General features: G+C 44.3%; 1 protein-coding gene across 1 annotated transcript; it reads left to right on the top strand.

The window, feature by feature from the left end:
* Positions 1-351: 351 nt before the first annotated feature.
* Positions 352-18,327, top strand: LOC120059887 (placenta growth factor-like). Its single transcript, XM_039008955.1, has 7 exons — positions 352-938; positions 14,820-14,856; positions 16,623-16,819; positions 16,964-17,043; positions 17,183-17,212; positions 17,404-17,466; positions 17,570-18,327. Exons 1-7 carry the CDS (start codon positions 870-872, stop codon positions 17,589-17,591), a joined length of 498 nt encoding a protein of 165 aa, XP_038864883.1. The 5' UTR covers positions 352-869; the 3' UTR covers positions 17,592-18,327.
* The last annotated feature ends 6,615 nt before the right edge of the window (positions 18,328-24,942 follow it).

Here is a 24,942-nt window from a genome sequence, read left to right as displayed (position 1 = left end):
TCTGTATGTTGGCACATTTGTAATGTCTACATCCTAACAGCCTGACAATTAGGGACCATTTTAGTCTCCCTAAACAGTGACATATGGTTGAGAAGAGCCTGAACTGTCCAACAAATGTCAAAGGTTTCATACAATTATCAAGAAGTTGGGGCTATGAATGGAAAACTCTACCCTATAAGAAAACAGCATATACTGTACCTCCAGGAGTTCTATTAAGTATTTCCAAGGAGGAGAGAAGGAGGAGTGTATCAAGGCTAGAGGGAGATGGAGGGAAACTGGAGGGGAGGGGATTTAAATGGGCAACATGTTGAGAGCCAGTGAGAGGCAATTAATAGCAAGTATGTCACTTTACCGAGGAAATGAACAGAGCAAGAAGACCATTCAAATTGACCAGGTTACAAAGTGTGACAGCTGGCTCCTTGTGCACTTTTTGAATGTATATATAATTGCAACTTTTGGAAAGATATTTATAGATTTTTGGACATGCTGATTTGGTAGACACGTTCTGCTTAACATATATTTTGTTTTTGTAAGCTACTTTAAAAAGGCAACAATATTACTGTATTTTTTTGTGTGCATTTGTTTTTTGTTTTTTGCATATTAAATTACACAAATGCATATCAACTTACTTTCTGAGAGCATTTTTCTGTAGCCTGATCAAACTCGTCAGGTTACACTTATCCCGCATGACGACGCGCTCATTGCCTCACGATTATTGAAGAAGGAACGAGCGAGAAGCGTCTCTTCTGCAATTTCTTCTCTGGACTGGAGGGTTATTGCCAGAATATCTACGCGGCTTATCTGCACTTTGGTGGATTTCGCTTGCATTGTAAAACTTCATCATCTGGCTTTCTGACAAGAAACACGAAATGAAACCCTTTGCCTCGTTTGTCATCCAGATTGCGGTGACGCTCCAACTTCAGCTTTCACCTGCTCAGGTATGCTATGCCTCAATATGCTACACAGAACTCAATACAAATGTTATAATCATTTTCATTTTTATTCAAGATACGATTCATAGCCCAGGCTATCCAGTTTATTGCGAGATACCAATACGGCATATGATTGGCCCATATATTTGAGGATAGGCCTAATAAATTATTATTTGTATGATTATAATGACAATTATGATTATAGTTATTCATATTATTAACAGGCTAATATTAATAATATCTATATATGTTTTTATTACACTGGTATTGACATATCAGATTAGCCTATCTATGGACTTCACGAACACTTCTTTCTAACAGGCTCAGCAGAAGCCTTTCAGACCACTATGTGTGATGGCTCATTGTGTCTTGATACTATGATCCCTTTTTGAACGCGTGCCATGCTGAAACAGTTGAGTCATGAGGTGGAACGTGACAAACTGCATCCCTCTCTGACTCAGACATTAGAGGTTTTCACAGGGTTTCCAGGCTAATTGAAAAACGTTATGAATGATATGCAGTAATGGATATCTTCAGTATGTTCATTGATTTCTTTATGAACTGTTCAGATGAAACTCTGCCTGCCTCTGACCACTCTCTCCGTCCCTCAGCCTAATTCATTTCATCTGCCAATTTCAGAGTTAGAAAAGAAAACCATTGTCTTCAAATGTCCACCTCCAGGAAGGCAGGGCAGGTATGAGTATCAGAGCCTGGTATTTCTGTTAGATGTTTAGAGACTTGGCAATGTCACTCTGGTCAAAATGGCAAGAAAGTGCAGTAACAAGAAATTCACCTCTCTGCACTTTTCACCTCACCTGCTGCAAGCTGTAATTGTCTCTCCATCTTTCCTCTCAGCTTGATAACCGGAGAATGCACAATAATGATCGTGTGTGCGTGTATTCGTGTGTGTCCTCTGTGACTATACAGTATACTTATTATCACAAAGCTGGTCTGTGTTTTCTGCCTTGGCATTGCCAGACTTTAGCCTTAGTCCCAAAATGTATGGCGATACATTTTCCCGGAACTGATAGTGAGGCCCCATTCAAAGTCTTGTGCCATGCTGCAATAACACTTGTAAGTGGACGTGCCACCGGACATTGGCATATGTGTTCCTGCATCAGAGAACCCATTCAGTCTCTCTCTTCCTCTTAAGGTGAGCAATTGCTGGCTCTGTCTACACTGCAGCTAAGTCCCTGGCCTCTCATGTTTAATGCAGAGCAGGTCGCCTCCCAGGGCCCATTCACAACCATTGTCTCACTGTTCATAGACTGACTCTGCCTATTGGTCTGAATGGCACTGCAGTGGCTGCCCTGTGCCAGCAGGCGTTGTGTGAATGAGGAGACTTGAGTTTCATTGCACTGAGACTCAGCTGTGCTTGAAGCATGGGGCGACCAGAGCTGCACGTCCCTCTGGGTTTTCCAAGCAGAACAGAGCCCTGGGTCAGAACTCAGAGGGAGAGACTGGCAGTCTGGCTACTATAGGAACAGGATTCAGTAGGAGAGTGGGAGTCTAGGAGGCCAGAAGAGAGGCAGGGGCAGAGGAGAGGCAGGGGCAGAGGAGAGGCAGAGGCAAGCGAGAGACAGGGGCAGAGGAGAGGCAGAGGAGAGGCAGGGGCACAGGCAGAGGAGAGGCAGAGGCAGAGGCAGGGGCAGAAGAGAGGCAGAGGCAGGTGCACCGGAGAAGCAGAGGCAGGGGCAGAGGAGAGGCAGGGGCAGAGGAGAGGCAGCGGAGAGGCAGGGGCTTGCGGAGAGGCAGGGACAGGGGCAAAGGCAGGGACCGCCACATCATAAATACTAATCCACATGGTCAGCTCATGGCCTGCTTAGTCAAAACATGAGGGGTGAGAAAATCCAGCTCTCTTAACACGTATCAGGTTAAGCTGGTGTCCACAGTTTGGAAACAGATGGGGAATGTAAACTACACAACCATGAGATACAACATACAGTAAAGGAAGCCTTTAGAATAAACACTGAAAAAATATATAAATGCAACATGTAAGGTGTTGGTCCCATGTTTCATGAGCTGAAATAAAAGTTCCCAGAAATGTTCCATACGCACAAAAATATTATTTCTCTCAAATTTTGCGAACAAATTAGTTTACATCCCTGTTAGTGAGCATTTATACTTTGCCAAGATAATCCATCCACCTGTCAGATGTGGCATATCAAGAAGCTGATTAAACAGCATGATCATTACACTGGTGTACCTTATGCTGGGGACAATTAAAGGCCACTCTAAAAGGTGCAGTTTTGTCACACAGCACAATGCCACAGATATCTAAAGTTTTGAGGGAGCGTGGAATTGGCATGCTGACTGCAGAAATGTCCACCAGAGCTGTTGCCAGAGAATTTAATGTTAATTTCTCTACCATAAGCCGCCTCAAACGGCGTTTTAGAGAATTTGGCAGTACGTCCAACTGGCCTCACAACCGCAGACCACGTGTATGGTGTCGTATGGGGGAGCAGTTGGCTGATGTCAACGTAGTGAACAGAGTGCCCCATGGTGGCGGTGGGGTTATGTTTTGGGCAGGCATAAGCTCTAGACAACGAACACAATTGGATTTTATCTATGGTAATTTGAATGCAAAGAGATAGCGTGACGAGGTCCTGAGGCCCATTGTCGTGCCATTCATCTGCCACCATCACCTCATGTTTCAGTATGATTCATTATGTTGTGTGTTGCGTTTATATTTTTGTTCAGTGTATACTGTATCTCACTTCTCAATGTCACCTTGCTATACTGTACTACATTAAAACAGTGCTTTTCTGGGAGAGGGCCTGGCTGGAATGCTTCTGTTAAACTTCTGCCCTGCTAATGCTGAATACAGTCAATGCTGTTATAGGGGCTGCCGGGGAAATCCTGAGTGTTTATCCACAGTGCTGTAGTGTTGGTCCAGTTTATATTTCCAGATTACCGCAAAATTGTCAGATGAGTGTAAAACCATCTTCCTGCAGTTATTCCAAGATAAGGCATTTTACTTACCCTTTTAGGAGTCGTGATATGCTGCTTTGAAATGCAGCAATAAATTATTTCCAATAAATTAACGTCTCACACAGTAGCCAAAGGAGGATTATCAGGATTTTCTCCTTCTTCCCCATCCCACACACTTCATGATGAATTCATCATATGCAGCATTCCTAGGGAACTCCCTGCGTTAGCTCTGAGGATAACAATCAGATCATAATGTGTCTTTTTGCACGTCTTCATCTAACCAGAAACATTCAATCTTACTGAATGTGACGTGTCACTTGAGTACCATGTCTGGATGGACTCTGGGTAATGGCCTATTTGAGCAGGCTTAAACAAGGTACCGAAACTTAAACAAAGTGCTTATGCTTTGGACACAGTGTGCTGTTTGAGGTCATCCTCAATCGGGTTAGCTAGGATATACTGAGTGGACAGAGTCATTCTGCTTATGTGAAGAGGAGGTCTGGGATGTAGGTATCTACCCTGCTGGGCCCACAGTAAACCATTATTCAGGCAGGCCAACCAAAATGGAAAAGCAAACATTGGCCATGTGGTTGGGGGGACCATTTATAAATGTCCCTCTCCTGCTCTGGCTCTTTCAGGCTGGAGTGTTTCTCCTCTCTGAAATATACACTCTTAATTGATGATGATGGTTTCTCGTCAGTGTCGTGGCTGCCACTGTTGACAAATGTTTTTTTATGACTCTCACTGTGACTCCTGTCCAATATGAGAGTTCAGGCTGACTGGGCCATGAAGAGAAGTGTTTACAAACCTGGGCCGATTACTCATCCTGCTCCTTTCATATGAACAAAGGCGCACCTAAAAAGGAACTTGTGCCGTGCTTGACTGTGTAACCGGTATGAAATGGCTAGCTAGTTAGCAGTACTTGCTAGTAGCGTTCAATCGGTGACGTCATTTTTTCCTTGCTCTGCTTTTGTGGAGTGATCATTAATGATGCTTTGTGGATGACCATTGTTGATGTGTTCAGAGGGTGCCTGGTTCAAGCCCAGGTTGGGGCAAGGAGAGGGACGGAAGCAAACCTGTCACAAGTGCTGGTGTGAGTGAATGTGTGTCTAACTGTCTGTGCTTCTCTGTGTGTGCATATGTTTAAGTGTGTACTTTTGTCAGCGATCCATTTATTAGAGCCAGTCAGAGTTGTTGATGGGTTATCTCAATACAGTCAGGGTGAGTTTCCCTTTTGAACAGTGGTGGCCTGGCTGTCTCCCTGTCTGATGATCATCCAGTCATCAACCCTCTCTTTCATACGGTACACATTCCCCATGTTTGCCATCCACCAGTTGTGTTGCTCACATTACATATATTTTCTGCTCTGTCTTTCCTGTTGTATGCATTATTAGCACTTACTGCCCTGTGCACAGAGATGGAGGGTACTGACGGTGGTGAGTGTAAAATAACAACAGCAGCGCTGTGTGTGTACCAGCACTGACATCCTGTCTGCACTGGCTGCATTCACACTAAGGGCCAATGACTGCACTCCAATCGGCCTACTGCCCTGACAGTAAGACATTTTTCAACACCTGCTAACAAAACCATGGGAATGGTCTCAATGATGTTGCTTTCCTTATAACAGATTCTCTATGAGGATGGTTGGATGTGGATGAGGAAATAAGAATTTCACGACAGTGGGGGCTTTTTCATAATGTTCTCCTTTATAGTGGATTATCTGTGCATTAAAAGCCTCTATGATGAAGGAACGGGTGCAAGACAGTTCCACTGTCTCCATTCCAAGAAGAGGGTTTGTGTTAGATGATCATTTCCCTCCTTGTTTACCTCATTTGACTCTGTGAGAGAGTGCAATCCTCTGATTTGGGGGAAGGTCTTTATCATAACATTTCACAGTTGATTCATTTCCCGAGCGTCCCTGAGCTGGAGCACAGAGGAAAGCATGGCCTCCAGTGCCCGGTGCTGTTAGTGTGTGTGTGTGTTAGTGTATTAGTGTGAGTGAGTGAGTGACTGAGTGAGTGAGTGAGTGAGTGAGTGAGTGAGTGAGTGAGTGAGTGAGTGAGTGAGTGAGTGAGTGAGTGAGTGAGTGAGTGAGTGAGTGAGTGAGTGAGTGAGTGAGTGAGTGAGTGAGTGAGTGAGTGAGTGAGTGAGTGAGTGAGTGAGTGAGTGAGTGAGTGAGTGAGTGAGTGAGTGAGTGAGTGAGTGAGTGAGTGAGTGAGTGAGTGAGTGAGTGAGTGAGTGAGTGAGTGAGAAGATTATTCTGTACAGGTGTTTCCTTTACATCAACACTCGGAGCAAAACAACACTTGAGTCTGACCATCTGTGTCACATACAGCCAATTACCCCGGCCGATACTGAAGAGATGCAGCTATTTATACACTGGCACTGTGGTAGCCGACACAGGTAGGCCACAAAGTAAACACCTGAGACTTCAGACTACACGGCAGACAACTGGTCACACTCTCTCTCTAGGATCACAAACTCAAAATCATGCACGCAGGCATGCACATACACACACAGGCAGATCAATTCCACCTTTCTCTAACTCCCTCCTCATGTGAGCTCATGTGATGCAGACTAAGTGAATGAGCATGCCAGACTGTTTGGACATACAATGGCAGGGAGCTGCTGGCTGTCATGGCTGTTGTAGTTGCTACGTTGTTATAGTGACAAAGAGCTCCCCTTTACGCCTCTTTAGTTATAAATACCCGTCCCAGGGGAGAAGTGCAATCACAATCAGGAAATATGGATTTCTCCTTCCTCCTATGGAGGGGGTGGGGGGGGGGGGGGGGGGGAGCAGTGGCGCTCAGGGCAGCAGTCCACTCACCAGACTTTAATCTCCCATCTGGCTGTAATTTACTATGGTTTACACAGGGTGTACACCATTTACTGTAATAAGGACCACAATTACCGCTGGTCAGCCTTATCTGAAGATGTGTGTGTGTGTGTGTGTGTGTGTGTGTGTGTGTGTGTGTGTGTGTGTGTGTGTGTGTGTGTGTGTGTGTGTGTGTGTGTGTGTGTGTGTGTGTGTGTGTGTGTGTGTGTGTGTGTGTGTGTGTGTGTGTGTGTGTGTGTTCTAGTGTAAATATGGAATGTATGGGGCAAATGAGCCTCATTTAATACGTTTAAATAGGCCTTTACAGCATTTAACACATTTAAATAGGCATTTACAGATGTAGGATCTTAATGTTAGCCAGTTTGCTACAGCAAGAAAAACAATCCTGCAGAAACAGGAAATGTGAATTATATTATTATTATATAATTAATGGACAATCTTCTAGAGGTTGATACATTTTTCAAGGAAAAATCAAGTCTGAAATTTCATAGTGGAAATTACAAACTTCGGAAGCCTCTAAACCTCAAATACTTCTCAAAACCTCCCTCCTGCAACAGGGTGATCAAATTAAGATCCCACCCTGTACCTATAGAGCTAATTGTCTTGTAGGTTGCACCCAGTAAAGTACTGTACTACCGGTAGATTCCATTTTAAAGCTTTTGGTTTTCAGAGCAGTGTTTTTCCAGACAGTAATCCCACCCTTCATCAAATTAATACATCACAAACCCATTAGTAAACCATACAGTAGGGTTTTAGGTTTCTCCCTACAGATGTTGGATCTTAATTAGAGCCAGTTTGCCACAGCAGAAAAATAATCCAGCAGCAACAGGAAATTATGTGGATATGCATCATTTTTGTACGGGTTGATACATTTTACGTTCAAGTCTGGAAAGAGGAAATTACAAACTTTAGAAGACTTTTTAAATCTTGAACACACTACAAGTTTGCATTTCCAAAAATCTCATCAACAAAAGAGTGATCAAATGAAGATCCCACATCTGTAACTGGATGCTTATGTTCCTAAAACACACCATAAACCAGCTGCTCTCCCCCTCCTCCATTAATACACTTATCTTTTCCCAAGAAGCACTACTCTTTAATGAGTTGATTTTTGGCTCTCCATGTTTTTTTAATGATCTTACAATGTTTAAATTTCACCTGTATCCTAAAATGTATCCTGAATATGCTGCATATACTGCTGAGACATTTCCATGTGTGTTCAGTCGGTGTTGGTTTAGTGGGGTTAGGGGAATGCTCTCTGATCATGGTTATGATCTGACCATCCTAGAGCTCCAGCTGGACAGTGTCAGACCCATAGGAGGGCTGCTGTCATTGGGGCTATGTTCACCTAATGTATACAAAACAGAGTGCTACTCTCCCTTTCAGCCAGTGGCGATGGATACGGCCTTACACCGACTCATTGATGAGCCTCGTAGTTCATTTTATAGTCATGGATTTGTGGAATCCAATGTTTAAGAGGAAATGCTCATAAGGAAAAAATGCCCGGTTAATAAGGGTATTATTACTCAATAGTCAATTTTTTTGTTTGTCTGTCTCTTGCTTTGCTAGTGTGGTCTCAAGTTTAGAGGCAGGCTCACCATTCAGCAGGAGACCTACAACATGACACAGTTCCAGTGGCCCCTGTGTTTTGGGCCAGGGCACCCCAGGAGGGTAGTTTCTGTGCTCCACTGGACTGGGTCCTGAGGTGGGGGTGGGATGTGGGCTGGATTTTCCCTAGCCCCCCTAACCCCTACACTCACTGACCTGAAACACATCCAAGGCCTGTCAACCCACAATGGCATTGACACAGATTCAGAGCAACTTCAATTGTGCCTGGCCTTTCCCCCTTCCCTGTCCCTTTCCTTGAAAAAGTTTAGGTGAAAGACATAGAAGGAATATGATCCCTTCTGTCCTGTGTCTTTTCTACACTGTAATGAGACACACTATCACTGTGATATTTTGGGGCTGGTGTGTGTCTGTTGAATATCAACTGCCATTTTTGCTTTCACTCCCCTATCAAGACTGACATGGGGGAAGATGGCCTTATTGTCCCAAGCAGGCCTGTTACTATACTATCTCTTTCTAGTCTCTAAATCTGGCTCCTCTGTCCTGTGATGTCTGGCCAGCTCACACTGTAATGTAGCAGTTTGACAGTCCAACAGGAGATGAGACAGACAGACAATGTAATCAAGTTCAGTGTAACCTCCACCATTACAACCACTCTCAGGGGAGGAAGAGGTCTTGTCTATTTGGACCTGCTGCTATGCTATTAAGTCTTTGATGTGTGTTATGAACAGGAATGTGATTTGATTTGGCAAAACTTCTTGCAGGCTCATAAGAGGTTATACACAGGGCTGTTCCTGAACAATATTATCCCATTTCATGGGACTTTTCATCTTTTAATTTTTCAAATGTCATAGTTATTGCCACAGTCTCCCATTAACTCCTGGACCTCTCAGTGTAAGGAATCAAAATAAGTAGTGTTTGTCTGTAGTTCAGTCATTATGTACCAAATTGTTGTGATTCATGTGGTTGTAATTATCAGTACAGTCATTGCAATAAACTAACAGGGCATCTCCGCATCTCATCTGAGACTCACATCCAAAAAGTCCTATTTTTGCTCCTTAAACTTCCTCCCTGCCTCCCACAGACGGCTTGAAGAGAGAGGAGGTTAACGATGACACATCTCAGCTGTGTGGGAATCAGGACAGAGAAGAGTTATGTAGTGTATAGAGCATGCAGCACCAGCACAGGGCACGGAGCGTGCAGCCCAGGCAGGCCCTCATGTCTGACCCAGGGAGGGAGGGAACACACAGCAGCTAGAATTGTTCCATAACGCAGGAGGGATGGTGAATCAGATGCAGGAGAGAGAGTGAATCATTTCAAAGTATTTGTGTGTACTCTAAAGTTGGGTATCAGGCCTGTTCTTAACAATACCTAAGAGAAACCTAAGTTTCCAGACACATTACATTAGCAGTTACAGATAACCCTTACAGTGAAGTGCACCAGTCAGAGGGAGCAGTTTAGTATAGAGTACAGTAGCACTCAGCACTTGATAAACGGATGTGAAGAGATTACCATGCAAACCTCTCCAGCAAATACAGGGCAAGGCATAGAAGGGCTGAGATGGGCTGGAGGAGCTTGAACCCTGCTACACCTTCAGCATGTAATCAGACAGTGAGAATGGCCTTTCTCTGGGAGCCCTCTGGCCCAACACCAGCCCATTGACAGACAGACAGACAGACTCCCTCCAGCATCCAGCCCATTGATCGACTCCATCGGCAAGTTTCCATCTGAGATTTACCCCAGTGTTTTACGCAAAAGACTTTACATAACAATGGCTAATTGTGAACTTTAACACCTTCTCACAAAATAACTGTTTTGATGATGCAGAGATTGTTAATTCGGCTCGCCCCAAGTCTTTAGTGTCACACTCCTGATGAAAACATAAAAACACTACAGCTAACATTAACATAAAACACTGGCGACCCACTGGTGCTGGGTAAGTCTTAGGTGGAAGTGCAGCACATGCGTGCTGTATTAGGCCTACTGCTTCTAAAATCCCCATGGAATTGATATAGAATTCTCTTCTGATAGCAATATGGGACACAGGTCAGCTGTTCAATACCGATTACTACTGCACATAAAAATGTAGGCCATGGTCTTGTTCTACATGTCACAACTGCTCCTGCAACGCACTCTACTGCTCATCCTGTGACTCCTTGACCTGCCGCCAATCCCCCTGTACTCTCACCTCTCACCTCTCACCTCTCTCTCTCTCTGTGTGTGTGTGATTGTGTGGGCGGAGACAGGTGTGCTAGAGTCAGAGCAGATCCCCACCAGCTGCAACCTGTTCCATAATCAAGACCTCTACAAATACTCAGTCCTGCCACTTCCACGCCGCCAGATCGTAATCTCTGCTCAGTCAGTCTGTGTTTCGAGCCGATTGTCTCCTGTCCCACGTCTCATCATCCTGCTACTCTGTCCTGGATTCCCCACTCTACTACTCCCTTGGATTCCCCCCCGGATCTGCTTACCCTGTCTCAACCTCTCTCGCTCCAGCCTCAGCCTCAGCACCTAGTTTCCAGCAACCCGCCCGAGCTTCCCCTGACCTGCACTCCATCTTCCCCCTGTGTTCCAATAAATACCTTGGTTACTTCATCCCCGTCTCCTCGTCTGAGTCTTCTCTTGGGTTCCCCTGTTTCACTCCGCGTAACACTACGCCAGGAGGGTCAATTTATATGCCTCAAACAAGCTGTGGGAATGAGACACACAGTAGATATTTAGAAGCTGTGGTAATCCCAGAGTGAGACAAGACTAAGAACAGTTTCCCAGTTTATACTAAGTAATTTTGCAATCAGACAAGGGCCAGTATTCTTTTGACCTGAATCATCTCCCAAACTCTTCTCACATCCTCAGACACACACACCACGAAGTAAGGAGTTGCTACGTGAGGATCCTCATGCAGCCCTGCTAATCTGCCAAACATTTGTGGGCAGCTTGCTCTCCTGCTCACAGCCACAGATGGTGCCGAGAGGCACTGGTGGACTTACCATAAGGCAGAAGATGCAATTGCATCAGGCCTCACATAATCAAATTTTATTGGTCACATAGACATATTTAACAGATGTTATTGCGGGTGTAGTGAAATGCTTGTGTTCCTAGCTCCAACAGTGCAGTAGTATCTCACAATTCACAAAAATACACACATCTAAAAGTAAAAGAATGGGGCCTCATGAGCTGGGCGTACATACGGTTTGTGCTACACACTAATATGATGACCCCTCTATGGAAAGATGAGACTCTCATAAACACGATGGTGCTCTATGACGCTCGTGTCACGGGACTCGTCTGAAGGTAATCCGGTACCGTGCCAAATTCTTTTTGGGAAGTGAATAGGGCGTTTCCATGTAAAAGTTTTACAGGTATTTCCACTTTTTTATTTTTTTCTAAGCTTTCTTATACTATATCTCTTACTTACTTACTTACTTACTTACTTACTTTATTGTCCCCATGGGGAAATTTTGTTGCAGTGTCATGTACACATTTAAAGTGGCGTTAAATACAAAACAAGATTGACAATACAACTTTCAATAACAGTCACGCACCAATAAAAAAATAATAATAGTAAGAAATAAGAAATAAAAAAAATAAAACATTTAAAACAAAGACTAGCCTGCTGGCCTTAAAGGTCAATGGGAACATTTGCCCGAGCTATTTAAGAGGGATATCACACCTGGCACAAATGATTGTCTCGTTCTATTTTTCCTGCTGAGGGGTGCCCTATACCTGCGCCCAGAGGGGAGTAATTCAAAGTCCAGGTACAGGGGGTGACTTGGGTCTAAAATGATTTTGTGAGCCTTACGGAGGGCCCTGACCTTAAAGATCTCATCCAGGCCTGTCTGTTTGACTCCAAGTACCTTACTTGCTGTGGTAATAATCCTTCTCAGCATGTTTCTCTGACTGACAGTGGCATTGCCAAACCAACAAACAATACAAAAAGTTAAAATACTCAGATAATACTCAAATACTCTCAGATATAGAACACTTCAAAACAAATTTCCTTTTGATTACATTTTTGACTCCATGTATGAATCTGTTATTCAATGCAATTCTATGGGCTAAAAGCAGTAAGGCCAAATTGAATGTTTTATCCACCCCCCCAAAAATGTATTTTCTTTATACCTATAGGGGTCATACAATTTTAAATCAAATAGTTAAATGATCCTTGGTATGACCATCTTAAAACAATTCCATATGTTAGCTTACTAGAAACCCAGCCCCGGGCCCTTAAACTCTAGGGGGATACAATACGCATTTCTGTAGTAAAAAGACAGGTGCTGCTGATAATACTGCCATCTTCATAGAGGCAGAGGACACGTATGTTTAGCCCATGTAGCTGATGCTGTCTGGTCAAAAAGATGGCGTGTCATACTCTTTTTGGCCAGATAGCATCAGATACATGGCCTTCATACAGTATGGTAAGACAAGAGGGCCGATGTTTCGCTCGCTCGGATGCTTTCTCCGGTGAGATAGTTTCAGCCACTTACAAATTGAAGGAAAGTTGGCGGGTACACAGGTCACTGTTCGGATGCTGGAATTATTTTAGATGAACGTGCGAAGGTAACTTACTTTTTGAAGTGATTTGCTTGACAATTAGATGAAAATATGATGACTGGTTGTGTTCATGGCACATTAAAAGGTAATACATTTTTATTTGGAGACCCCTCTTGAGGCCCCTGTGCCTGCGGCCTCCAAATCTCTAAGTCTGCCCCTGCCAAGAGGCTGCCTTATTGTGTCCAGACTCAAGGCTTACCCAGGCTCGGATAATCCACAGCAAATCCTCCCAGCCCCACCACACACCAAAAGGCAAACCAGCCCTGGGCCAAAGAGCCCTTGTGAAGTGGTGGAGTGGAACCCCTCCCAAACCACATGAAAACCCAAGCAAAAGAAAGGCCCAAATCATATGCCAATTAACTCTGGGAAAGGATTTATAGAATGACCTCGGCATTTGGTGGACAAGGCATAAAGACATTAATCAATGCCCGACTGAGTGGGAAATTACTTAACAATAATGCTGGTGAACTCTGTGTTTAACTGATGTTAGATGTAACCCTTCATAGAGGAGAGTAGTGCAGCAGTTTCACAGACAACACACAAAAGCCACCCACTTGCAGACCCACAGGCCTACAGGGGGTCTACCCATGAACCCACAGGGGGACTAGCCACGAGCCTACCCACGGGTTCAACAGGAGCCTACCCACGGGCCCACAGGGGGGATATCCACGGGCCTAGCCACGGGACCACAGGGTGGCTACCCACGAGCCTATGTTGGGGGAAAGTGGTTACCCCAAGGATCAGTAACAACCAGGTGTTCCCCAGTGGTTGTGTGCAGAATATCAGGAGATACTGGGAGAACTACCAGGTTTGAGGGTTTCTGTGGTTTCTGTGCTCCCTGTTTGTGACTTTGTAATATCTCTAATGTCTCCTGATGTTGAACAGAGATCCTGAACCCTCCACCTCTTCACCTACAGCTCAGGCCTGGCTGCCACAGGAAACTAAGAGGCACTTAGGAGGAAGTGTGCATGTCAGACATCTGCTGTCACGATAACAGATGGATTATCATTATGAAGGCTGGACAGGCATTCCTCTTCCTTCACATTGTTTGGACATATTTGGCTGACGGCAGCAATCCCTGACAGCTACTATCCTCACTATCTGACTTATTCTGGTCCACAACAGGAAGGAAGGCATTTCTGTGATGATCAGTTTGTGTCAAAAACAGACCTCATGGCATTATTCCATCTGACTGTGTGTCTTTTTGCTTGTGTGCCATTTTTTTCCATTGCAGGCTATGGTAACTGTTGGACCAGCATTGTAACACACACAGTAGTTGGGTGGATACTCAGACAGTGTATCAAAAATAATTGTCATCAGTTACTCATCACAGACAACCAGCCTGTGAAACTCAACACTGGTGTAGATGACAAATTGAGGAAGCAGGTTGTTGGTCGCCTGTCTGTCCAGTGGTCCTGCTGGAGGATATTTGACCAAATGGAGATTTCTCTTCCTGAGCCCATAAGATGGAGTCACCCAGAGGTTTTGTGTTATTGCAGCCCTATGAGAAATGCATACTGTTTATCATTGGATGATGGGGAAAATGAAGACAGAGGGGGAAGCCACCAATGGGAAAATAAATTGAGAGCTGAATCTTACACCACAGGAAACAAGTTTTTAACTTGAACAGTTGGATGTGCTGTATAAGAGACTGGATCTGGTGCTTGGCAAACAGAGTTTCCCATTGAAGGAATCATGAAAAAGCTGCTCCATCTGCAAGCAGTCCCCGTCTCCTTGTATTTCCAATCTTAACCACTAGAGGACATAGCTGTATTACAGGAAAGTCAGGCCAATACATTGGGGTGTTACTGTATGAAACTCTTTCCAGAACTGTAACTATCAAAGACAAGCATAATGTTTATGTGTAGCTTCTGGCAGCACAGTAGATCTTCCAAGTCCCTATATATTGTCTGTGATTGCTGGAAAGTTTTATTTGTCAAATAAATTGTAGTGTCCAGGGGCTTTTTTAAAACCCTTAAGTCGTTGTCTGTTTTGTTTTACAGATTACGCCCTCATCCAGCTCAAACAGCACAACTGGAGGTAAGAATTTTCTCTGCATTTGTACTACACAAATTAGATAATGGTGATCATATATTTCAAAGCAACATATATTTCATGATTGATGTGTGAGAGTCTTCTGAATTACAGAGTTGCATACAGGTGTTCCCGAATATCCATTTTTGGTTTACAGACATTGTATTCCTACAAGCTGTGGTTATTAGTTCTGGGATCCCCATACCACTGCTCCGTGTTGTTCTGTATGGCAAAAGAGAGCTTAGGTAATCAAGGACACTCATCCATGCAGCTTGTCTAGCTGACAGACAGATGAAAGAGAAGCTGACACTCACTATTTTTACAGCCCACATCCTTCTGCCCTAAACCATGGGGTGCTTTCCCCTTATCATCTTCCCTTGCTGCATAGCCATTTAGTACAGTGAGAGATGTCAATGCTGAAAGACACAAAGTACTACAGCACTCTCTGTAGCTTGTTTTCTCTCAAACCCCTGAATCAGAATCGATTCACCTATTAGCAGTGTAAATATAGGTATTGTTAAATGGCGTTAAGGAATGCACCTTGATTGCGGTGGAGGAAGTCAGGTCACTTAATCAGCTCTGAGGGTTGAGAGTTCAGGGTTGAGGGAGTAAGTGAGGACAAGCAGCTAGGGATTACCCAAGGTCACTGTGTTCCCCCAGCTGTCAGAAGGGGTAATGCAGGGGCTGATGAATGAGGTACTGGGGACACCCCTTTCACACGCTTCCTCACTCCCTCTCTCCCCACTATACTGTAAATCGCTGCACTTATAGTCTGTTAGGAGGATAGAGAAAAACCACAGGAAAAAAGAAAGACAAGATACTGACAGAGAAGTGTGGGGAAGTTCTGGTTAGACCAATGATGGGCCTTTAGAGCTGTATGACGCCACCATAGCCCCGTCTCTCTCCCCACCTCCGCACCACATCTCCTTCACCCCTCCCTGGCCTGTCTGCTTTTATAAACAGCTGTTGTGGTGCCGGGCTCCATGCGGTGACCCCAGGGTCAGCCAAATCCCAGAGGTGCCTGGGGGGCAGCTCAGCTCTTCTCCAGGCAGGTTCTGTTCATAGACATTTTTCCACTGTTTGTTTTCTCTTTCCTCTCTGTTTGTTCTGGCAGAGTTGGGCCCTGTTTTTCTTTCCTGACGATGCTATGGGGACACTTTCACACATATGCTCCCATAGGAAAACTTGTATTACACAAACAATTTTTCTTAAGAATGATAACAGGATACACACCAGGCACATGACATTTAAAAAAAAATGTTTCAGCAGCAATATTTGATGAGTGTCCTGAATCTATTTTAAACGATCTGCAGATGGCTCTGTTTTTGCCCTAGTGGTTGCAATAACATAGACAGTGAGTAGAGTACATCACGGCAAAAAAAATTGTAAAGCAGACAGGGAAATATAAAGGAAGCTGAAAACACACACACATAACTCAGCCAGTTGGTGTGAAAACTCTGCTCGTTGAATTGCACAGTGTTATATGAGACCGGGCTAATGAGGCACACTGTAATTGTGCAAGTGTGCGTCTGTCCCGCCTGAAGATTGTTGAAACTGGTAATCCCCTCTACATGCAGGTTCAGCACCAGCCATCTCTTCTCTGGTCCAGATCCATCCGGCTGGGGAGCTGCCAGGAGACAGGCGTGGATGTGGTTGGGGCATCCAGGACTCTGTACAATGGCTTTATGAGCTCATCACCTCTATTCATATGACCTGTGATGGACAGCTGTCTCACCATCTCTCCTCTATCCTCTCTCTCTCCTCTCCCCCAGTGTTAACGTTCCAGGAGGTGTGGGGTCGTAGTTTCTGCCGGACCATAGAGAAGCTGGTGGAGGTGGTCCAGGAGTACCCCGGGGAGGTGGAGCACATCTATAGTCCCTCCTGTGTGCCCCTAGTGCGCTGCGCTGGTTGCTGTGGCGATGAGAATCTGGAGTGCCATCCTACTCAGACCTCTAATGTCACCATGCAGGTAATAGGGCTCGTCCCTTCTGAGGATGGCTGCCATGTTGTGAGACCATCAGTCTATTATATTCGCATGCCAGGACAAAACAATTTGTTTTGTTTTTTTACTTTTCCGCCCGCAACATGTTCAACAAATTGTCTTACTTCTTAGCTGTTGAAAATCAAGCCAGGGGAACAGGGTCAAGAATACGTTGAAATGTCTTTTGTGGAGCACCAGACATGTCAATGTAGGTAAGAGACAAAAAGACTACCTGCTTTGGTAATAATAATTTTGGTCATGTAAATCAGTTACATTGTAATATGATCTTATGTGAAATGATATGACTGAGTTTTATATAATTCATCTGTATTGTTCATATTTCATTCTCAGAATCAGGAAGGCTGTGGTGAAAAGTGAAAGGTGAGCATAGCAATTGTCAAAATGTCCATTGTATAGTTTGAGAGTGGGACAGAAATCTTGCTGTCTCTATAACAGTTGATACAAGCATTTCGCTACACTCGCAATAACACCTGCTAACCATGTGTATGTGACCAATAAAATTTGATTTGATGTGATTTAGTTGAGCTCATATTGCTGATGTCTTTCTGCAGGAGGAGACAAAGAGGAAGAGGAAGAAAAAGAAAGGAGAGACAGAGAGTGAAAGATTGTGACAAGTGAGTAATGGTGTCTGGAAAATGAAGAAAAAAACCTTCTACTTCCATGTATAGTAATAATGCCCAACATTTTAATGTGTCATCTATCTTGTTTATGTCCAAGGTGTCAGCCCCCTCGCAGGTAACTGCAGGAGCAGCCCTACACCTGTTGCAACCGGCATCTCTATTTATTCTCTGCCCAGCGCTAACAGTATCAAGAGTCTTCTAAACACAATACTGTGTCTCTCTGCACCTAGAGACTCAATCAGCTGGGTTGTTATGGTGACTGACAGGCCCTCCAGCCTAGGGGAGTTTTTCTGACTTAAGTTCTACAGGAAGCACATGTTGCTGGGTGAAAAAAACACCTTGGTGACAACTGACCTGACAGATGTTTCTGTGAAGCAGTGCAATGGAGGACCAAACTTTTTAAGGTTTTAGACTAACAATCATGATGGATATGTTTGGCATTATTACATGATTATTATTGTTTAGTGTTGTTTTTTATTGCTGTGGTTGTTTTTGCTGGTGATCCCATTTAAAAATAATAGGTCTACTTATGAATAAATGTTCTATTCATGAAATTGCAATGTTGTTTTAATAAATCTTTAGGACTAACCGACTAACCAAATACTTGTGGTCCTCTCATGGCACGTAGGTTCCTAAGTAGACTAGCAACTCGTTTTCCCAACTGAATGAGTCATATTTAACTTTTTGTCTTGTGGTATAAAACTTTGTACAATTATACATTAGTGCTAGCCTTCAGGGTTGGGTAAGTTACTTTCTCATTGTAATCTGTTACAGTTACTAGTTACTGGTCCAAATTTGTAATCAGTAATGTAACTTTTGGATTAACCAAACTCAGTAACGTAATCTGCTTCCCATTAAGAGGCATTAGAAGAAGACAAAAATGATCCATCAAATGCATTTGGCGTGTCATCATAGTGGTCTCTGACTTGTAGACCGACTCGCTCAGGTGGAACACACTTAAACTTGCACCTTTTTTCAATTTTGAATTGAATGTCATTGAGAAAACAGAAAGGTGTAATTTACATATTCACAAACATCCTTTCTGAATTTAAAGTAATCCAAGAAGTAATCATCTAGTTTTTCAAAAGTATCTGTAATTGGATTACAATATTTTTGCTGGTAGCTGATTACAGGTTTAAAAAAATGTAATTGGATTGCATGTAATCAGTTACTCCCCAACCCTGCAAGCCTTAGGTAGAGCCCAGGATGTACTGAGAGCTCAGTAGACACTGCAGCAGTAACAGGACTGCACTAGTAGAATATCTCCCTCCAGTGGTTACAGAGGGAAATTTCAGAGTAATGTATTTACATAAAAGACAAAGGTTTGTTTAGTATTAAGTCACAGGAGGCTGCTGAGGGGAGGACGGCTCATATGGCTGGAATGGAGTGAATGGAATGGTACCAAACACATGGAAAACGTGTTTATGTGTTCGATAACATTCCATTGATTCCTTTTCAGCCCGTCCTCCCCAATTAAGGTGCAACCGACCGCCTGTGGATTAAGTATATCATGATATTATTTATATAATAGGTACAGTTATATGTCTATTGTCTTTTTTTCCAAGGGACAATGTGTTGGTATGCCCCTGTGAGTTTGTACTTTTAGGGAATTAAATAGTGACATCATAAAAGGACTACGAAATCAACATACATGTAAGGCTATGCAATATACTGTAACATACACATCGTATCATTCATCTTAGTGTTAAAAAACCTGGCACCAAGTCATTGACCATGTAGCATAATAATGAATAACTCCAAAGCAAGTAGACCTATACTCCAGTATCAATGTAAGGAGCTGCGTTAGAACGAGCTGCGTTAAACCAATTTAAGCAACTGACTGGTTGCTGTGAAAAGGGCCTACTGGACCATATCAACTCTTAATATTTTAACCTGCTGATCAAGACCCTCAGACTAGGTGGGCTCCTTGTTTCTCTATTTCATTTATAGGCCTGTAACTTCTGCTGTCGTTATTCCTTGACTTATGGCGTCATTGTGCCTTTTCAGACTAGTTTGTCATTAAGAAATGCAGTATGTCAAAATACAATGGATGTTTCTGATTGTTTCACAGCTGAACCAAAGAATAAAATGAGTTGCTGCTCTTGGGGTTTCAATGTTTTCTATTCCCCTCTCATCCTCTCACCTATCTATCAAATATTGCAAGTCATTTTACAGTCACACTAATCCAGTACACTATCACATCGCCCTCCACTGTGGTAGGTCTTTCTTTAACATGACTTTCATTCTGGCCTTTTTGTGTATTGTTCGTTGAATAAAGAAGTGGCACGTGTGTGGGTTGATGTGTACATGTACAGGACTATGAATGACGTTGAACACTTGGGAGAGGAAAATTGTTTCATCATTTGTGCTTGTTGTGTATTTTTTTTAAACCACTTGAGGACTAAGATCTCAAATGTCATGAAATATGACCAAGAACAAATTTGCTCCGGAGAAGTGTACTGCACGCCTATCCATTTTATCTCAAAATAAAATCTGTGATGTTGTAATCAATCATGAAAAAGAGTATGCCCAAACATCTGAGTGAATATTATATATTGTAAATAGATATAGATATATTATAACTGTGAAGCGTGTGCAACAGTTAATAAAGAAATATATAATTGTCTTGTGGCTAAAATATCATTTTTTGGGGTTGTTGTGATAAACCCTTTGTTGGGAGGGTGGAGCGTGTGTGCGTGTGTGTGTGCGTGCGTGCGTGTGTTTGAGAGAGAGAGATGGAGATATAGAGAGATGTTGATCACAGCTCAATCTGTTTTGAAGTATAGTACCAGTCAAAAGTTTGGACACACCTACTTATTCAAGGGTTTTTATTTATCTTTTACTATTTAGAATAATAGTGAAGACATCACAACTATAGAATAACACATATGGAATCATGTAGTAACCAAAAAAAGTGTTAAACAAATCAAACTATATTTTATATTTGAGATTCTTCAAAGTAGCCACCCTTTGCAAAGTGTATTTGTATTTGTATTTATTAAGGATCCCCATTGCCACGGCAGCAGCTACTCTTCCTAGTGTCCAGCAACATTAAGGCAGATATATACACAATTTGCAATATTACATGACACTACATTTCATAACACTTTTCACAACACATTAAGTGTGTTCCCTCAGGCCACTACTCTACAATGCAAAATCCATGTGTACGTGTGTGTAGAGTGCTTGTCTTATCATGTGTATGTGTGTCTGTGCCTGTGTGTGTCTCTTCACAGTCCCCACTGTTCTATAAGGTGTATTTTTATCTGTTTTTTAAATCTGATTCTACTACTTGCATCAGTTATCTGATGTGGAATAGAGTCCCATGTAGCCATGGCTCTACGCAGTACTGTGCGCCTCCCATAGTCTGTTTTTGACTTGAGGACTGTGAAGAGACCTTTGGTGGCATGTCTGTGGGGTATGCATCCGAGCTGTCTGCTAGTAGTTTAAACAGACACCGCGGTGCATTCAGCATGTTAACACTTCTTACAAAAACAAGTAGTGATGAAGTCCATCTCTCCTTCACTTTGAGCCACGAGAGATTTACATGCATATTATTCATGTTAAATGTACACGGTGAGCTAAGTCCCCCTGTAACGATTCTCGTCTGGTGAAGGAGAAGAGGACCAAAATGCAGCGTGGTAAGTGTAAGTCATAATATATTTGAAAAACTGAACACTACCCAAAATAACAACGAGGAGAAAACGAAACAGTTCTGCAAGGTGAACAGACACTACACAGAAAATAAACACCCACAACCAAAATGGGGAAAACAGGCTACCTAAGTATGATTCTCAATCAGAGACAATGATCGACAGCTGCCTCTGATTGAGAACCATACCAGGCCAAACACAGAAATACAATAACATAGAAAAAAGAACATAGACTACCCACCCCAACTCACGCCCTGACCAACCTAACACAAAGACATAAAAAATAAATTAAGGTCAGAACGTGACAGTACCCCCCCCCCCCCCCCCCCCCCCCCAAAGGTGCGGACTCCGGCCGCAAAAACCTGAACCTATAGGGGAGGGTCTGGATGGGCGTCTGTCCGTGGTGGCGGCTCTGGCGCGGGAAGTGGACCCCACTCCACCATAGTCTTTGCCCGCTTAAGTGGCGCCTTTGGAGCGGCGACCCTCGCTGCCGACCTCGGACTGGGGACCCTTGCAGCGGGCCCCGAATAAATGGGAGACTCCGGCAGCGCCGGACAGGCGGGAGACTCCGGCAGCGCCGTAGTGAAGGGCGACTCCGGCAGCTCCTGACTGACGGGCGGCTCTGGCAGCTCCTGACTGTCGGGCAGCTCTGGCAGCTCCTGACTGACGGGCGGCTCTGGCAGCTCCTGACAGACGGGCGGCTCTGGCAGCTCCTGACTGACGGGCGGCTCTGGCAGCTCCTGACTGACGGGCGGCTCTGGCAGCTCCTGACAGACGGGCGGCTCTGGCAGCTCCGGACAGACGGGCGGCTCTCGCTGCTCCGGACAGGAGGGACACTCTGGCTGCTCCGGACCGGAGGGCGACGCTGGAGGCTCCGGGACCAGAGGGCGTCGCTGGAGGCTCCGGACCAGAAGGCGTCACTGGAGGCTCCGGACTAGAGGGCGTCGCTGGAGGCTCCGGACTAGAGGGCGACGCTGGAGGCTCCGGACTATAGGGCGTCGCTGGAGGCTCCGGACTAGAGGGCGACGCTGGAGGCTCCGGCCTAGCTTCCTTCGTTGGAGGCCTCGTGCCATAACTCCTCACTGGAGACTTCGTGCCATGGATCCTCACTGGAGGATTCGTGCCATGGATCCTCACTGGAGGCTTCGTGCCATGGATCATCACTGGAGGCTTCGTGCCATGGATCATCACTGGAGGCTTCGTGCCATGGATCATCACTGGAGGCTTCGTGCCATGGATCATCACTGGAGGCTTCGTGCCATGGATCATCACTGGAGGCTCCGTGCCATGGATCATCACTGGAGGCTTCGTGCCATGGATTATCACTGGAGGCTTCGTGCCATGGATTATCACTGGAGGCTTCGTGCCATGGATTATCACTGGAGTGGAGAGACACACAGGAGGCCTGGCTCTGGGAGAAGGCACAGGACTCACCAAGCTGGAGAGACATGCAGGAGGGTTAGAGTTTATCACAGGCACAGGACTCACCAGGCTGGGGAGACATGCAGAAGGCCTTGTCCTTGACCGAGGCACCGGATGCACTGGACCGTGGAGGCGCACTGGCGGTCTCGAGCGCAGAGCTACCACCACTCGTCCTGGCTGGATCCCCCCTGTAGCCCGGAAAGTGCGGGGAGTTGGAACAGGCCGCACTGGGCTGTGCTGGCGAACTGGAGACACCGTGCGTAGGGCTGGTGCAGTATACCCCGGGCCGAGGAGACGCACTGGAGACCAGATGCGCTGAGCCGGCATCATCCCTCCTGGCTCGATGCCCACTCTAGCCCGGCCGATTCGAGGAGCTGCGATGTAGCGCACCGGGCTATGCGTGCGCACTGGGGACACCTTGCGCTTCTCCGCATAACACGGTGCCTGCCCAGTCACTCTCTCGCCACGGTAAGCACGGGGAGTTGGCTCAGGTCTCCTACCTGAGTACGCCAATCTACCCGTGTGCCCCCCAAAAGAAAATATTCTGGGGCTGCCTCTCGTGCCCGTTACCTCGCGCCAATTCCTCGTAGTGGCACCGCTCCGCTCTAGCTGCCTCCAGCTCCTCTTTCGGACGGCGATACTCCCCCGGCTGTGCCCAGGGTCCTTTGCCGTCCAAAATTTCCTCCCATGTCCAGGAGTCCATGTTCCCACGCTGCTTGGTCCTTTGTTGGTGGGTGTTTCTGTAACGATTCTCGTCTGGTGAAGGAGAAGAGGACCAAAATGCAGCGTAGTAAGTGTTCGTCATAATTTATTTGAAAAACTGAACACTACCCAAAATAACAACGAGGAGAAAACGAAACAGTTCTGCAAGGTGAACAGACACTACACAGAAAATAAACACCCACAACCAAAATGGGGAAAACAGGCTACCTAAGTATGATTCTCAATCAGAGACAATGATCGACAGCTGCCTCTGATTGAGAACCATACCAGGCCAAATACAGAAATACAATAACATAGAAAAAAGAACATAGACTACCCACCCCAACTCACGCCCTGACCAACCTAACACAAAGACATAAAAAAGAAACTAAGGTCAGAACGTGACACCCCCTTCGTGGCACCTGACCACACGACTGAACAGTAGTCCAGGTGTGACAAAACTAGGGTCTGTAGGACCTGCCTTGTTGATAGTGTTGTTAAAAAGGCAGAGCTACGCTCCCCATTTTAACTACTGTTGTGTCAACATGTTTTGACAATGACCTCAACTTGCTCAATTTCCACATTATTTATTGCAAGATTTAGTCGAGGATAAGGGTTAAGTGAATGATTTTTCCCAAATACAACGCTTTTATTTTTTTTAAATATTTAGGACTAACTTATTCCATGCCACCCATTCTGAAACTAACTGCAGCTCTTTTTTAAGTGTTGCAGTGATTTCACTCGCTGTAGTAGCTGACGGGTATAGTGTTGAGTCATAGTGTTCAGCCTTTGGAACGTTGGTTTTCCTAGATGTGGCTACTGTATTGTGATCACTACATCAATGGATTTGGATACGGCTTTAAAGAAAATGTCTGCAGCATCAGTAAAGATGTGATCAATACACGTTGATGATTTAATTCCTGTGCTGGTTGTAACTACCCTGGTAGGTTGACTGATAACCTGAACCAGGTTGCAGGCACTGGTTACAGTTTGAAGCTTTTTCTTGAGTGGGCAGCTTGTAACTAACTTGTAACTAACTAGTAACGAAAGAAATTGTCACTTTATGGCAATGATAATCATTTTTGGGACCAAATTATAAAGATTGTCTAAGTACACCAGACATTAGAGTTGTGTATATTTTAAATTGTTCTAAATACATTAACCAATGAGAAGCGATTGGGAAGAACTCTTAGATTTCATTGGTGATCTTATTTAATCAGACAATATTTTAGCTTGCCTAGCAATATGTCCTCTTCAGTATTTGTCGGTCTACTAGATCAGCGTTAGATTGTATATTACTCACTGTGATACTTCAGAGGGCTGTACATAAAGCTTTTGTATTATTATTATTATTATATTGTACATCTAGTGAAATAAGGCTTCGTTGTTGATGATGCTATTTATTTTTAACCTAGCTTTGAATTATGACAACATCAAGAACTGAATCGAGTGAAGTTAATCACATACAGTTGAAGTTGGAAGTTTACATACACCTGAGCCAAATACATTTAAACAACATTTTTCACAATTCCTGACATTTAATCCTAGTAAAAATTCCCTGTCTTAGGTCGGTTAGGATCACCACTTTATTTTAAGAATGTGAAATGTCAGAATAATAGTAGAGAGAATGATTTATTTCTGCTTTTATTTCTTTCATCACAATTCCAGTGGGTCAGAAGTTCACATACACTCA

This window comes from Salvelinus namaycush, chromosome 15 (assembly GCF_016432855.1).
Source record: "Salvelinus namaycush isolate Seneca chromosome 15, SaNama_1.0, whole genome shotgun sequence".
Lineage (NCBI taxonomy): Eukaryota > Metazoa > Chordata > Actinopteri > Salmoniformes > Salmonidae > Salvelinus > Salvelinus namaycush.
The sequence above is the reverse complement of the archived record's forward strand: the minus strand, read 5'-3'. Positions and strand labels throughout refer to the sequence as shown.

Bases quoted from the DNA above. Each gene is read 5' to 3' on its own strand.
- LOC120059887 (XM_039008955.1), top strand. From the start codon at position 870: ATGAAACCCTTTGCCTCGTTTGTCATCCAGATTGCGGTGACGCTCCAA. The intron at 939-14,819 runs GTATGCTATGCC...TTTGTTTTACAG, and splicing joins TTCAGCTTTCACCTGCTCAG to ATTACGCCCTCATCCAGCTC. The intron at 17,044-17,182 runs GTAAGAGACAAA...TTTCATTCTCAG, and splicing joins CACCAGACATGTCAATGTAG to AATCAGGAAGGCTGTGGTGA.